The sequence below is a fragment of the Lontra canadensis genome, unplaced genomic scaffold (assembly GCF_010015895.1).
Source record: "Lontra canadensis isolate GAN:19392208 unplaced genomic scaffold, GSC_riverotter_1.0 scaffold66, whole genome shotgun sequence".
NCBI lineage: Eukaryota > Metazoa > Chordata > Mammalia > Carnivora > Mustelidae > Lontra > Lontra canadensis.
In genome coordinates this window covers 3,245,384-3,262,032 of record NW_022631060.1, presented here as the reverse complement: position 1 = coordinate 3,262,032, position 16,649 = coordinate 3,245,384, and the positions used below count along the sequence as shown (strand labels likewise).

The 16,649-nt window shown below is 51.1% G+C and overlaps 1 protein-coding gene across 1 annotated transcript; it reads right to left on the bottom strand.

Moving 5' to 3' along the window:
* Positions 1 to 495: 495 nt before the first annotated feature.
* On the bottom strand, positions 496 to 7,199 carry SLC3A2 (solute carrier family 3 member 2). The gene is made up of 9 exons (XM_032879288.1): positions 6,588 to 7,199; positions 6,076 to 6,249; positions 5,115 to 5,209; positions 3,065 to 3,133; positions 2,902 to 2,960; positions 2,561 to 2,741; positions 2,287 to 2,430; positions 982 to 1,065; positions 496 to 868 (listed from the first exon to the last, which is right to left on the bottom strand). The coding sequence occupies exons 1-9, from the start codon at positions 7,030 to 7,032 to the stop codon at positions 503 to 505; spliced, it is 1,617 nt and encodes a 538-aa protein (XP_032735179.1). The 5' UTR covers positions 7,033 to 7,199; the 3' UTR covers positions 496 to 502.
* Positions 7,200 to 16,649: the final 9,450 nt, after the last annotated feature.

The following is a 16,649-nucleotide window of genomic DNA, read 5'->3' as shown; positions in this document are numbered from 1 at the left end:
TCTCCCTCTTCCTCCCTGAAAGGCCAAGTCTGCAAAAACAAGGAAACCTGACCACACTTAGGTGAAGACCATTGCTGAGGAGGAGAAGGGAAAAAATCGGTAAGACCCAAGACCTCCAGGAGAGGCCCCCGGCCCAGATGCTAGTCCTAGCCTGGACCCCATGTTGTTGTGAGCTTGAAAGGCCCCTCCCTCCCTGGGCTAGAGCAGATGCACGAAACTCTCTGGCTCTGATCACGATGGGCAGGTCTGGGGGGATGGGGGCAGAGGGAAAGGAAGGAGGGGGAGGGGGAGCAGGGAGGGGTGCCCCTGCCCTGACAGAGAAGTGGAGAGAGGACAAGACCTCACCAGGTGGGAATGGCTTTTATTTGAAGCCGGAACACACCTTAATCTGGGGTTTCATCTGTAATCTATGACAGTAAAAAAAAAAAGGAAAAGAAGCCAGGATCTGAAGGGCCCAGGGAAGGGAGGGGAGAGGAGGGGAGGGAAGGAGAGGGGTGTCCTGTCAGGCCACGTAAGGGAAGCGAAGCAACAGCCCTTCATAAGGCTTCAGGTTCAGGTGCTCCAGCTCCAGAGACACACCCTCCTCACGGCCCACATCGGTGCTGAGTAGCAGGTCGACACTGGCCGGCAGGCTGGCGCTGGCCGGCACACCAGAGGCCCCCAACATGGCAGTGTGGCCCACACCCCCGAAGTTGAGCACCACCAGGAAGCGCTCGTTCTGGTCCCAGTGGCGGATGTAGGCGAAGAGGTCGGGCTCGGGGGAGGAGAGCACGTGGAAGTCTCCGTGCAGCAGAGAGCGCTCCTTGCCCCGCTGGTCGCTCAGCCTCCGGAATAGGGAGAGGAGGGAACCGTGGTCTTCACTCTGGCTCTGCAAAGGACCACGGAGAGGAGAAAAAGATGAAGGACGCCCCTGGGCGCAAGCTTCTAGAAGCCACCTGCCCACCCTCTGCTGAGCAGGCCTGGCCCACCCAAAACCCTTACCTGTACACTCATGTTGGTACTTCCGGATCCTGAGGTGTTGGGGAAGCTGGACTCATCCCAGAGCATGAATGGAGCCTTCGCAGGCTGAGAAGCAGAGAAAACAGGACTTGGAAAAGGCCTGGGCCTGCTCTCCCTTCTCCTCCCTCTCCTAGTCCCACACCGTCCCCGACTGTGGCCTAACCTCTACTGGACAAGCAAGGCAGGCTCCTGCCTTGGGTCGCTGCCCACACGGGGCCCTACCCTTGGAGGGCTCTTCTCCCAGACGGCCACAGCCAGCTCCCTCACAGCCCTCCGGCCTCTGGTCCGCTGCCCCACCAGATCTTCTGTGGCCCCTCGACGGAAAATGTCCCCTGTCCCTGTCCTCTAGGCCCCCGGCCCTGCTCTCTTTCGCACAGCACTGAGCAGCACTGGGCACCTTTATTCTGTTTTATTATCTAACTTCACCAACTGCAGCTCTCTTGTGCACTGCTGTATCCTCTGCGGGTGGCACAAAGCAATGACCCCCGAAAACCGCAGAGTAACTAGACGGCAGCTCCACGCACATCAGCAGGGGTGCCGACCCCCAAGCCTATGGCTAAAGGTAAGCCAGTGCTTTCGTGCCCTTACCCCGACCACAGCGAGGGCTGCCGTGCATTTCTCGGTCTCCTCTGGGCCCTCCCCTGAACCAGGAGTTGCTGGAGGGCACAGAGTCCCCTGAACCAGGAGTTGCTGGAGGGCACAGAGTCCCCTGAACCAAGAGTTGCTGGAGGGCACAGAGTCCCCTGAACCAAGAGTTGCTGGAGGGCACAGAGTCCCCTGAACGCGAGAACGAATGAACGAACGAACGGACAGTCGAGGACTGGCTCCCATACCGAGTACCCAGCGGGGGTCAGCTCAGCCACCGCATTTAAAATAGGCTCTCACTGGGACGCCTGGGTGGCTCCGTTGGTTAAGCAGCTGCCTTTGGCTCAGGTCGTGATCCCAGCGTCCTGGGATCGAGTCCCGCATCGGGCCCCTTGCTCTGCAGGGAGCCTGCTTCTCCCTCTGCCTCTGCCTGTGCTCGCTCTCTCTCCCTCTCTCTCTGACAAATAAATAAAATCTTTAAAAAAAAAAAAAAAAAAAGGCTCTCACTGAATCCCTACAAGAAGCGCAACATCCCAGAAGAGATGATCAAGGCGGCGGCAGGGAAATGACTTGCCGAGGCCGCAGGGCGACCGATCAGGGGGCTAACCGGGGATCAGACTCGGTTCCGGACAAGGCTCCCGTCTGCCTGCTGCCACCCACACAACCTCCCCACAGCGTGCGGGGGGAGGCGGCAAGCCGTACCTGGCCAGGAAGGGCAGCTGCCTCCAGGCCAATCTCATCTCCATAGTTGAAAACCGGGGTGCCGGGCAGCGTGAACAGCAGCAGCTGGTAGAGACGGCGGAGGTGAGCCGGCACGAGGGAAGCCAGGAATCCCGTCTGAGACAGCTGCGGGAATGGACGCACGGAGGTGAACCCCAAAGCCCGCCTCTGCCTCCATCTGCCAACACCCCTGCCTCCCGGAGCCCACCGCCGCCCCCCCCCCGGCGGCACCCCTCCCCCACGCCATGGTACTCACGCTCCAGCTGCACCAGCGATCCTCAGTGGCATTCAGATACTGGGTGACCAGGAATTCCATGCGCTCCCCAGTGGAACCAGAGCTTGACAGGTATGAGCTGGTCAACAACAGGTCCTTGGTGGACCCGAGCAGGCTCAGGATCTGCCGAAGGTCAGGGGACTCGGTCCCGGCAATCAGCAGCCTGCACAGAGCAGGGGTGGGGGGCCAGGTTGGTAAAGAGCAAGAAAAGAATGAAGGTGGAGAAGGTTCTTTGGACTGGGAAGTCCCCATCCCTGGGGCCTAGCCCTCAATGGGAGCATCTCAGAATGCAGCAGAGCTGGTGGGGAAAGTCTGACACTCACCTATCTTCACTGAAGCTCTTGGTCATGTTCTGCCACTCAGCCAAGAACAAAGGCGCATCCTGGAGGAGAAAAAGCCAAGTCAAGGACCAGGGAATGCTACCAAGCCCTAGAAAGTCCCTCTGCTCTCACCCAGGCTCTGCCTCTTACATGGAAAGGGACTCACCTCCAGACTCTCCACGTTCCGAACCTGGAACCCATCCACACCGGCCCGCAGCCAAAAACTCAGAGCATCCTACAGGGAAGGGGGCAAAAGAACAGGGAAAAGGTATTGATACTCTGACAAAGGCTTACAAAATCCACCCCATGTGGGGCGCCTGGGTGGCTCAGTGGGTTAAGCCTCTGCTGTGGGCTCAGGTCATGATCTCAGAGCCCTGGGATCGAGCCCCACATCGGGCTCTCTGATCAGCGGGGAGCCTGCTTACCCCTCTCTCTCTGCCTGCCTCTCTGCCTATTTGTGATCTCTGTCTGTCAAATAAATAAACAAAATCTTAAAAAAAAAAAAAAAAATTCCACCCCACATCAAACCCTGTCCAGGATGCACTTCCCCTTGACCTTGGGAGAGTCACTTGCCTTGACCAGCCTCACTTAACCACCTCTATCATAAAGGTTTAGCCTTCGTCCCTAACCCCCACCCCACCCACTTCTGAACTATCACGGATTCTTAACGCTGCGGCATTTCATTTCTCTGTTCCTCCCCAGGGCAAATCGCACAGGTTCACCTTTGGACACCTATAGGAAAAAGCCCAAGAGAAAAAGTACATTCGTAAACGTAACTTCATTTAACCCTTAGAATGTGTGGAATGCTTATATGCTCATGTCAGAAATGAGGCAACACTCCCAGAGCAGCAAGGAAGCAAGCCCAAGACCACAGTCAGAGAGCAGTGGACACGGGACCCAAAATGCTAGCCAAGATCTCACGAGTGTCCTTACTCCTCTCCCAGCGTCCTGAGGCCTGGGAAGGGTAGAAGGAAGAGAGCAGGTCAGAGCAAGGCCAAGGATGAAAGAGTGTAATTCAAAGCACAGCCCTGGGGCAGTCTAGCTGAAGATCTGAAAAGTGGAGTCAGCTCTGCAGCCCAGGCCCAGGCCTGAATTCCAGGCAACAGGTGAATGTAGAACATGGGGCCCCCAGCTCCACAGCCCCCAGCCCTGTGCTCTCTCTTCTCACCTCCATTTTCATTTTCGTTTTTCCTGCCTCCGTTTTCATCTGAAGCTACCACACCTCACGCCACACCATCTACCATCTAGAAACATTCCTTCATTAATAACTTTTAAGAGATTTTTTTTTTTTTAAGTAAACTCTATCACCGACGTGGGGTTCAAATTCACGACCCTGAGATCAAGAGTCGCTCCTGACTGAGCCAGCCAGGCGCACCCGCGCCCTCCCCTCCATCAATAACTCTCGAAGGGTCTTCCAGCAATTAGCAAGGGCTGAACTGGATGACCAAGGGTCCTATGGAAATGCTGGGAGTAAAGAATTCTAACTCAGAATCATAGGGGCCAACAAAGGGTCAGAGTCTGGTCCATTTTTACTCCACCCCTGCTGACCTGGTCAGTGTCCTAGAACCCAGGCACCAGGAGCTCAGATGACAAAGTCCCATTCCCAGCCTGCTGGGTAGTATTTGCACCTATACCTTCACTCAGGGAAGGCAGATCACAGAAATGAGACTACCTAGGACCTCCAATCCTAAACACAGCAAGCCCCTCTGAACCTTAGCTTCTCATTTACAGACAAGAGATGATAAGGTCCTTCCGTGGTCACAGAGAAATTCAGAACACATACAGAACACGTGGCACAGACCCAGACACGTACAAGCTCAGTCTGGGCTCTGCTCCAAAACACATCAAACAAGAGCTGGGAAACCAGACAGAACAGGAGTCCCACAGAGAAAGGGCTTCCTCTCCCAAAAGGAAGAAAAATCAAACCCAGATTGACATCTGAGAAATTCCTTTCCTGGCACTGTTACCATCAGAGTCAAGGAAACAAGAAAAATCACTGGCCAGAAAAGGAACAAGCAAAACGGGGCGGGGGTGGGGGGCGGGGGGAGATTGCGCTGTTGGCCTCCCATCCTCCCTGCGGGAGGAGTGCGCCAATTTGGCTCCAAGGACCCAGGGGCCCCTCGGCTGGAGCCAGGTTCCGTTTACAGGGCTTGCCAGGAGGCTCAACACAGCCCCCACATCCAGCTTGCCCCTGCCAGCAGCATCAACACACTCACCTTCATCTTGGCGGCCACAGAGTTAATCTCTGTGGGGAGGAACCACGAGTTCTGGCCCCTGTAGTTGGGAGTGAGGTCCAGAATGACCCGGATGCCTGGAACAATGGAGAAAACCGCAGTCATGAGAAAGACTCTAGGGCGAGGGAAAAGTTAGAAATCACCAAACACAAATCAACAGACTATTCCGTATGTATCATGTGGCACACATGCTTAGATCTGAACCCAACTTAAGATCTTCCAGGGCAGCAGGCACACAGTGTAGCGGAGAAGGCTGAGTTATGGGACCCTGGGCTCCCCACCCCCAACGTGTACCCTTTGATTTCATGTGGCTATTTTTCTCAAAAGGATCCTCTCCTCTGAAAGTTTAAAAGCCACTGAATTACGGGCACCTGGCTGGCTCAGTCAGTAAAGCATGTGAGTCTTGATCTCAGGGTCATGAGCTCAAGTCCCACACTGGGCAACGGAGCCTACTTAAAAATAAATTGGGGCGCCTGGGTGGCTCAGTGGGTTAAAGCCTCTGCCTTCGGCTCGGGTCATGATTCCAGGGTCCTGCGATCGAGCCCCACATCGGGCTCTCTGCTCCGCGGGGAGCCTACTTCTTCACTCTCTCTGCCTGCCTCTCTGCCTACTTGTGATCTCTGTCAAATAAATAAATAAAATCTTTAAAAAATAAACAAATAAAATAAAATAAAAATAAACCAGTGAATTAGGAAAAACCTACATTTTGCAAACAAGGGCACTGAAGCCAAGAACTAAACCGGCTGGACACAAAGCAATTACGTCTCCGAACCACGTGACAAATTCATTTTAGGTAGAAGCCGAAGAAACCTCCCCGGTACCTGCCTTAGGAAAACTCAGACCCAGTCAGCAGTGAACCCAACAAAAATCCTATCCTGTCCTTCCTATGGCCAGAAGGCCAAGCCCTTCTCAGCTGCTTCCCAGGCAACTCCAGGACACCCACTCTTTTTCTTGGCCGACTGCAAGAGACTGTCAAAATCTTCCTTGGAGCCAAAAGTGGGGTCGATCTGTTCCAAGCTGGTCCCCGCGAGGTCATCCTTCTGGTTCTTGTGAATTGGGCCCAGCACAAAGCCCTTCACCTTCAGGGTGCTCAGGTAATCGAGACGTTCCTTCAGGCCTGAAACCAGGAAGCAGGGTTAAGGTGAAGCCCCTCCGGGAAGCCCCTGATCCGCCCTATTCTCCGCTCTCCCGGGAACTCAGTGTGAGGTCGGGGGTGAGCTTCGATCACGAGACCCAGGGGTGCTGATGTAAGATGCCCGGCACATTACTTGAGAAACGTCAGCGCCAGGCTTCCGGAGCCGCAGGGGAAGGGAAGACGCTGAGTCAGGTACCCCCAACCCGCGCCAGAGGGAGTGGGGGCGGCTGTCCTCCAAGAGAGGAAGGAGGGTGCGGGACGACTCCGGGGCGGGGACGGGGTCAGGACTCCGGGTTTAACCGGCCGCGCACGGAGCTCACCGGCGAGGTCGCCCCCCTCGGGGCCCTGGAAGGCCTGAAGGTCACTGATGCGGTAGAGGGCGCCCTTGTGCCACCAGCTCTGCGCCGGCAGCTTGCGGCAGCGCGGGGCCTGCACGATGATGACCACGGCGCCCGCGAGCATGCCGAGCCAGCCGAGCCAGAAGAGCACCAGCAGCGCCCAGCGGGTGCGCACCCAGCCGGGGCTGCCCGCCACCTTCAGCAGCTCCTCTTTGGACAGGCCGGTGAACTTGGCCGCGGCCGCCGCCTCCGCCTCGTCGTCTGCCACCTTGATCTTCACCAGACCGTTCTTCTCCGCGCCGCCCGCCACGACCGCGGCCATGGCCGCCCCCGACGGCGCGTTCATCGGCGCGTTCATCGGCTGCTTCTCGGGCTCCAGCTCGTTCAGCTCCACCTCCTTCAGGTCCACCTCTGTGTCCTGGCTCATGGTGCCCGCGGAACCGGCGACACGATGCAGCCTGCGGTCAAGTGGTGGCTGGACTCCTGTCCCTACCTTCCCGGCCTCACCACGGCCTCGGCACCGGCTCTGGGTACCAGGGAGCCCCGCGCAAGCTTCGGCGACTGCGTCCGCGTCTGCCCGGGAACTGGCGCAGCCTCCGGAAAGAGGCCGGGGAGCCCCGCCCCCGCCCGCCCCTTAAAGAGGAACGGCCCCGATCGCTCTTTCTGGGCCCCTACGGTTCCTTCCAGACAGACGCCCAGAGAGCTAGCCCGGAGCCGCCTTTCGGTGGGGGAGTCTGATTTGTCCCGCCCCGCGAAGGGGACCTGGAGGGGCGGTCCAGAGCCGCGGGGGGCCCGGCCCCTCTCCGCCCACTCTGAAGGCGGGTGCGCACCCAGACGCGGTCCTCCGTCTGCCCCTGGCCGGGGGCGCAGGCCACTGCGTGGTCGTTCCCACTTCGCATGGCCGCTGGCGCTCTCAGAGCCGGCCGCACGCAGCTCCCCCTTTTTTTTTTTTTATTAGATTTTTTTTAACATTTTATTTATTTGACAGAGAGAGATCACAAGTAGGCAGAGAGGCAGGAGAGAGAGAGGAGGAAGCAGAGAGCCCGATGCGGGGTTCGATTCCAGGACCCTGGGATCATGACCTGAGCCGAAGGCAGAGGCTTTAACCCACTGAGCCATCCAGGCGCCCCACGCAGCTCCCCTCTTTCCCCGACCTAGCTGCGTCTCCTCCAGCCTCTGGGACTTGGCGCTAGACCTCCGCTTCCCCGCAGGGCTTCCTCGTCCTTCAAGACTCATCTTGAGTCCAGTTAAGATAGTTCATCACGCGGCAACTATTCGGCGCCCACCACAATGCATTGATTTATTAACTTGACCGAAAGAACTCTAACCCGATCTTCATGATGTTTTAAGACGAATCTGTTCGGACAGGAGAGTTGAAGCTGACACTCCCCGTTTTACCCCACCCAACCCCCAGTTTCTGGCTCCAGGATGTTGGGCAGCGAGGAATCCGACATCCAGAAGAGCCTTGGGCGCCTGCTGGGCAAGCTCGGGCCTGTAGCAAACATTCCAAGGTTGGACCTCAGTTAGAGACATCCACCATTTTCCTACAACGGACCGTCTTTCCCCCACTTTGCAGGGCCTCCCACAGATTAGCCCGATCTCCCCAGGGTGCCCGGGGTTCCCTGACCCACCCACCCCCGCCCTCCCATCACTTCACTGTGCTAAGCCTTGGAGGCCTCTGCAGAGGCCTTGAAAATCATCTCACCTCCCTCCACGGAGATCCTGGGATGGAGGGGAAATGGGGCAGAGACAAGGTTCATAGCAAGGAAAAAATACAGATTCCTAACAGGGACTGCGGGACATCAACAGCATGGGGTCCAGACGCCAGGAACTTATTGTTCCTGACCAGTGCCAGCCGGGTTATTTTCAGAGAAGAGCTGAAGGAAACAAGTTCCTTCTCCCTCTCCACCTGGGCTGGAAGCCAAGAGAGCTGTGTATTTGGAAAAAAGCAGAAGCCAAGATCTGAAGAAACAGCAGACAGAAAGTGGGGCCAGAGGAGAGCCTAGGGTGTGGAAAGGCTCATCTTCTGCCTTTCCCTTTCAGCATGCCACAGCCCACCCCCACCCTAGGAAAGCCAGAACTAGAGGGAGGCAGGCCAGGGGGTATAGGGTGGATGTCAGAGGAGTGCGCAAAGATGATAGTAAGTCCAAGGTGCCCTGGGCATGGCAGATAAGTGCCAGCCAGAGACGCTGAACAGACTTTATGTCCAGGGTGAAAGCTCAAGATTGAGAGCTGGGGTCAGAAATTTAAGACGGTCCAACACAACACCCCTGGGAGCATACCATCTCACTCACAGCGACCCCCGCCATGGTTCCAGACAGATGAAGCCAACTCCTTCTGTGTGCAGTGAAGAAGCTCGCCACTGACCTCCCCAAGTTTATCACCTCCCGACACACCTTCCACGGGGAATAGCCACCCAGCAACATCAGCCTTCGAACACCTGCCAGTCCCACAGCATGCCCAGCTGTGTCAGTCCTCTGCATCTCTGCACCTGCCATTCTGTGTCCTTCCCTTCCGCTCAACCTCAAGAAGCTCCTGCTCATTCAAGACCTAGCTCAATGACGGTTTTTCTCAACTTCTCCAAAAGAATTCTTTTTCCATCCACCTCTGCTACAACACATACCCTGTTTGTTTATTACATTTCCTTTTCTGAGTGTCCGCACTTGTGGACAAGCGGCAGGGGCCTTGTGCTATGTCCACGGCCCTGCCTACTTACAGAAGTAGCTTAAGTAGGCGCTTCATGGGTGTTTGGAAAAGGCGGGGATGAACTACACCAGTCAAACCCAAATACTTCCCTTCTTAGAAACAACAAAAGCAGCAGACGAAGATAAATGGAGAAAAATGAAAGGACACGTAAATAACAGTGTAGGATATCATAAGCAAGCAAAACAGGGGCGCCTGGCTGGCTTAGTCCTTGGAGCTTGTGACTCTTGCTCTCCGGGTTGTGAGTTCGAGCCCCAGAATGGTTGTAGTGATTACTTAAAAAAACAAAATCTTTAAAAGTAAAGAAGGAAGGAAGGAAAGAAGGGAGGGAAGAAAGGAAAAACAAACCATGGCTTGTTCAACCAAAATGAAAGTAATAAATCTAAGGGAAGGAGGGGAGAGAAAGAGGGCAAAAGGTGGCTAGGGATACTCAGATCCTTCAGTGTCTTTTGATACATATAAAACTTTAATATCTACGTAGGCGTGCAGAGTAGATCATTTGTCAAGAAGAATTAAGCCTTCAAGAGAAGGTTGGGACAAGGCAGAGATTAAAGGCAGTCCGGAGGTCCAGAGGCCCCGTGAAGCCACCTGTCTTCAGCACTTTACACTCAGGCAGGCAGATAGGGGGTTGGGCCCTGAAATACAGAGGGCCAAGTGTACAGAGAAAATTCCTTTCTAACCCCCTGCTGCAAAAATCCATGTCACATGTTTGCCAGCAAATGAGGATGGCAGTTGATCCTTGAACAATGCAGGAATTAGTGGTGCAGCCAAAACTCTACATGGAACTTTTTTTTTTAAGATTTTATTTATTTTTTTTAAAGACTTTATTTATTTATTTGACAGACAGAGATCACAAGTAGGCAGAGAGGCAGGCAGAGAGAGAGAGAGGAGGAAGCAGGCTCCCTGCAGAGCAGAGAGCTCGATGCGGGACTCGATCCCAGGACCCTGAGATCATGACCTGAGCTGAAGGCAGAGGCTTTAACCCACTGAGCCACCCACACGCCCTCTACATGGAACTTTTGACTCCCCCAAAACTTAACCACTAATAACCCTACCGATAATGTAAACAGTTAACACATATTTTGTAGGGTATATGCATTATATCCTGTATTCTTACAATGAAACTGGAGAAAAGAAAACATGATTCAGGAAATTACAAGAAAGAGAAACTTTTTTTTTTAAGATTTTATTTATTTATTTGACAGAGATCGCAAGTAGGCAGAGAGGCAGGCAGAGAGAGAGGAGGAAGCAGGCTCCCTGCTGAGCAGAGAGTCCGATGCGGGGCTTGATCCCAGGACCCTGGGATCATGACCTGAGCCGAAGGCAGAGGCTTTAATCCACTGAGCCACCCAGGCGCCCCAGAGAAACTTTTTTTAATCTGCATAAAAGTGGAGCTATGTGATACTGACCTGTGTTGTTCAAGGGCCAACTATACTTGATCTTAGCCAAAATACAAAAAGGATTTCCAAAGTCAGAGCAAGGTGGAAGGACAGTTTAAAACTCTCTAGGAGACTGTCCAACAGACTCTACAACTTTGCCAAAACCCAAGGCATTATTCCAAAGACCCAGAAACAAAGCATCCAGGCTCTGTTCCTGAAATAAGTCATTAGAGCACCTGGGTGGCCCAGCTGCTTAAGTGTCTGCCTTCCACTCAGGGTCCTGGGATGGAGCCCCATATCCAGCTCCCTGCTCAGCAAGGGGTCTGCTTCTCCCTCTCCCTCCACCCCTCCCCCTGCTTATCCTCTCTCCCTCTCTCTCTCACTTTCTCTCAAGTAAGTAAGTAAAATCTTTTTTTAAAAAAGTAAGTTAACCCCTGGGGCAAATAATACATTATATGGGTTTTTTTAAATATTTTATTTATTATTTGACAGAGAAAGAGAGAGATCACAAGTAGGCAGAGAAGCAGACAGAGAGAGGTGGGGAAGCAGGCTCCCTGCTGAGCAGAGAGCCTGATGCGGGGCTTGATCCCAGGACACTGAGATCATGACCTGAGCTGAAGGCAGAGCTTAACCCATTGAGCCACCCAGGTGCCCCTACCTTATGTGTTAATAAAAAAAAATTTTTTTTTAATCCCAATGCCAAAAAAAATAAAAAAGTAAGTTAAATAAAATATCCATTAGCTTTGGGGAGTTCAGACATTTGAAAACTGGGTCATGGCTGAAGGTAAGGCCCTGAGCATTTGGAAGTCAAAGCACTGTGGAAATGAATGCAGAGAAGGAGGGGGGATAAAGGCCAGAAAGAGTAAAGGAAATACAACCAAAGCCACCTGTTAGAAAAGAAATAAATACATGATCTGAAGAGTATCTGGCACTCAAGTAAATCAGACAAATGAACAAAACTGCTGGGAGCCTTTCTCTCTAATGCAACCAAGTATCAAAAGAGAGAAACATCAGAGATCTAGCAGATCAATTTACAGAAGAGACAAAGAAGCATTTTTAACATATTATTCTTGGATAGATGACATCAGGTATCTATCTGATCAGAGACAATACTGATCTCATGCCAGAGGCAAAATGATAATAAGAGATTCACTCAGCTTTAAACGACTAAAGCCCTCCAACATCATATCCTTTTACCATCCTAGGCACACAATACTGGTGTAAACATCATTTTCCCATCCCCCGAGACTTTCAGAACTTTCTACCATCAGGTGCCTGCGTGAAGCATCTGCCTTCAGCTAAGGGCATGATGTCCAGGTGCTAGGATCGAGCCCCACATCAGGCTTCCTGCTCAGACGTGAGTCTGCTTCTCTCCCTCTCCCACCCCTCCCCATGGCTTGTTCTCTCTCTCTCTCAAATAAATAAATAAGATCTTTTTTTTTAAGTTTATTCTTTTTTAAAAGATTTTATTTATTTATGGGGCATCTGGGTGGCTCAGTGGGTTAAAGCCTCTGCCTTCGGCTCAAGTCATGATCCCAGGGTCCTGGGATCAAGCCCCGCATCGGGCTCTCTGCTCAGCAGGGAGCCTGCTTCTCCTCTCTCTCTGCCTGCCGCTCTGCCTACTTGTGATCTCTCTCTCTGTCAAATAAATAAAAGATTTTATGTATTTATTTGACAGAGAGAGAGATCACAAGTAGGCAGAGCGGCAGGCAGAGGGAAGAAGGTTCCATGCTGAGCAGAAAGCCCGATGTGGGGCTCCATGCCAGGACCCTGGGACATGACCTGAGCCGAAGGCAGCCATTTTTAATCAACTGAGACACCCAGGCGCCCCAATAAATAAAATCTTTAAAAAAATTTCTTTCATCACGTTCTTTGGAAGAAAATTACTAAGTGCAGCCACAGTCAAGGTGTGGAGTAAAGCCCCCCTCCGTGGGGTGGGCAGGGGGGTGCTATCTACATGAATTACGTGGGATTTTCTGTACGGGAGATTTGTCTCGTCTCCTTTATTTATCTATTCATTTCTTTATGTCAGCATGGACTCATGGATATTTATTTTATACTTTGGTTTAGAATTCAATACTATATTATTGGGGTCTTCCTTCAAATTTTTCCATCTTTAGCCACTGGGAGCTCTGTCAGGTTGGCTCCTTTAATACACTTCTCTTCCCCCATCCCCCTGTCTCCCCCTCAGATACACTTGTTTTGAGCACTTCTTTATGTGCTGGCTCTACAGAATGGTCTGGGCTCATCTTCTTTGCACACTAGAGCCCCAATCAGCCACTTCTCCAAGGAGCCCTGGTTTCTTTTATTGGAGAACGGTATTAAAAACCAAGATCTGGGCACTCAGGTGCTTTTTGATAAACAAAAGTTAACCATCAAAAATGTTGTCAGTCTTGGTGGGTTATCTGGACTTGGGGAAAAAAAAAACATATCAATGTTTTCTTTCATGTTTTTATTTTTGGTGACTTATTTAAAAAATCTTTCTTGGGGCCCCTGACTGGGTCAGTCAGGAGAGCATGCAACTCTTGGTCTCGGGGTTGTGAGTTAGATCCCCATGTTGGGTATAGAGATTACTAAAAAATAAACAAAAATTTTTTTTTTCTCTAAAAAAGTCTTTCTTTGCTTTAAGGCCTGGAAGATATTCATCAACATTTTCCATGCAAAAATGTAAGGGTTTGTTTTTGACATTTAAGTCTTTAATCCATCTTTAATTGATCTTTATTTATGGTATAAGGTAGAAAGCCAATCTTGTCCTTTTTATAAATGGCTAACTGCGATATAATAAAAGCAGAGAGAGAGAGAGAAAGGAGAGAGAGAAAGACAGAGCACACAAACATGGCCTTTGCCCCTAGTTCCTAACACTGAGTTCCTAAATCCTTGGAATTCCTGGGTGATAAGAAAGTCTTTTCTTCCAAAGAGGCCAATCTTGGTGATAGCTTCGGGGTGGGGACTGCCCACTAGAAAAACCGAGGCATGACAGTCCCATCCCCCACCTTCCAGCAAGGGGAGGGGGCTGGAGATGGAGTTGATCACCAAAGGCCAATGATCATGCCTGCGTCATGGAACCTCTGTAAAAACCCTAATCAATTGGGCTTGGAGAACTTCCGGGTTAATGAACATGGACAGGGAAGTTGACACATCCCACGTCCACGGGATCAGAAGGTCCTGTGCTTGGAATCCTTCCAAAGTCACCTTATGTACTCTTCATCTGACCGTTCATTTGTCTCCTTTATAGCATCCTTTATAATAAATTGGTAATAGTAAGTAAAGTGTTTCCCTGAGTTCTGTGAGCTGTTATAGCAAATTCAGACCTGAGGAGGGGCTTGTGAGAACCCCGATTTACAGCCATCTCAGAAGTGTAGGTAACCTGGGACCCACAACTTGAGATTGGTGTCTGCTGTAGCGGGCACTCTTATGGGACTCAGCCCTTAACCTGTGGGGTCTGTGCAAACCGAGGACGGTTAGTGTCAAGTCAAATGAGGTGGTAAGCCTTCCAGTGTGCTGCACAGAATTAGAAAGTTGTATGGTGTGGAAACCCATATTCTGTGGTGTCAATATTCTGAACAGAAAGCAGATCATAGTCATGTCAACCAAGAAAAGGAGGTGAAATTGGGGTCCCAGAATTGCAACTTGGGGAACACAGATTCCAGAGTAGCCAGAAAAAGTGTCCCACTCATGTGATTTAAGCAAGAGGTTTTAATGAGAAAGAAGGACAGAGAGCCTGGGTGGCTCAGTCGCTAAGCGTCTGCCTTCGGCTCAGGGCACAATCCCAGGGTCCTGGGATTGAGACCTGCACTGGGTTACCCGCTCAGCGGGAAGCCTGCTTTTCCCTCTCCCACTCCCCCTGCTTGTGTCCCTCTCTCACTGTCTCTCTCTGTCAAGTAAATAAATAAAACCTTAAACACACACGCACACTTTTGATTACTATCTAATCGATGATTCTATTGGTGCTATCAATTGAAACTGTTCTTGGTATGGTATTCTTTTCTCTCCTCATAAAATTCCAAGTTTTATGGTTCGAATACCAGTCGTTATGTTGGGATTTTATGAGGAACTGCTGGTTAAACAGTTATTGCTTCTGGCCCAGTTTAGAGTGCATTAGTGGCACTCCTGGGGGGCTCAGTCATCAAGTATCTGTTCGGCTCAGGTCATGATCCCAGGGTCCCAGGATCCAGCCCCGCATTAGGCTCCCTGCTCGGCAGGAAGCCTGCTTCTCCCTCTCCCACTCTCCCTGCTTGTATTCCCTCTCTCGCTCTCTGTCAAATAATAAATAAAATATTTTTTTAAAAAAAAAGAGTGCGTTAGTTAGAAAGGAAATTGGAGGGGTACCTGGGTGGCTCAGTCTGTTAAGCATCTGACTCTTTTCTTTTTTAAGATTATATTTATTTATTTGACAGAGAGAGAGGGAGTGAGAGGGAGAGTACAAGCAGGGGGAGCAGCAGCAGAAAGAGAGGCAGAAGCAGGCTCCCCGCTGAGCAGGGAGCCTGATGCAGAACTTGATTCTGAGCTGAAGGCAGTTGCTTAACCAACTGAGCCACTCAGGCGCCCTAGGCATCTGACTCTTGGTTTCTGTTCAGGTCATGATCTCAAGGTCATGATCTTAGGGTCATTAGAGGGAACCCTGAATCAAGCCCCAAGTTGGGCTCCCCATTTAATGGGGAGTCTACTTGAGATTCTCTCTCCCTCTCCCTTTGCCCAAATAAAATCTTTAAAATAAATAAAAATAAAAGACATAATGGAACATCCATATGATGAAATCCTATGCCTTTGAAAATGAATGCTCTGTAAAATGCTATGGAACGTATACAGTGTGCTACCTTCTGTGTAAGGAAAGGAGTGTGTGTGTGTATTACTTTCTTGAGTGACAACAGAAAGATAAACCAAAAGCCAATATAAAATTGTTAACTACAGTGGAAGGGGGAAAAAAGGCAACAGGGGATGTCAAATGAGCATATGAAAAGATGCTCGGGGGTGCCTGGGTGGCTCAGTGGGTTAAAGCCTCTGCCTTCAGCTCAGGTCATGATCTCAGGTTCCCGGAATCAGGATCCAGGATTGGGCTCGCATTGGGCTCTCTGTCAGCAGGGAGCCTGCTTCCTCTCTCTCTGCCTGCCTCTCTGCCTACTTGTGATCTCTCTCTGTCAAATAAATAAATAAAATCTTTTAAAAATATTAAAAAAAAAGAAAAGATGCTCAACATCATGTGTCATTAGGGAATTGCAGAGAATGTACAACACAAAGAATGAACCTTGAAGGAAACCACGGTCTTTAGTTAATAATAATGTATCGGGGCGCCTGGGTGGCTCAGTGGGTTAAGCCTCTGCCTTTGGCTCAGGTCATGATCTCAGGGTTCTGGGATCGAGCCCCACATCGGGCTCTCTGCTCAGCAAAGAGCCTGCTTCCCTTCTCTCTCTGCCTGCCTCTCTGCCTACTTGTAACCTCTCTCTGTCAAATAAATAACTAAAATCTTTTTAAAAAATAATGTATCAATATCAGCTCATCAATTATGAGAGGTGTACTTCACTAATACAAGATGTTAATCATAGCGGAAGGGGTGAGGGGTGAAGGGAGGGTAAGGAAGTATATAAGAACTATGTTCTTTCTATTCATTTTCCTGTGAACCTAAAATTGCTTTCAAAAAAATAAAATATATTACATAAATAAAGGTGTTGACTACAGAGGAAACGAAAACTCAGGAATTTAAGGAAAATGGGGCACCTGGCTAGCTCACTTGGTAAAGCATGTGATTCCTGTTCCCGGGGCTGGGAGTCCAAGCCCCATGTTGGGTGTATAGATCACTTAAAAAAAAAAAATTAATTCAAAAAATGGTTAAAGAGGGGCGCCTGGGTGGCTCTGTCATTAAGCATCTGCCTTCAGCTCAGGTCATGATCCCAGCGTCCTGGAATCGAGCCTCACATTGGGCTCCCTGCTCAGCGGGAAGCCTGCTTCTCCCTCTCCCACTCCC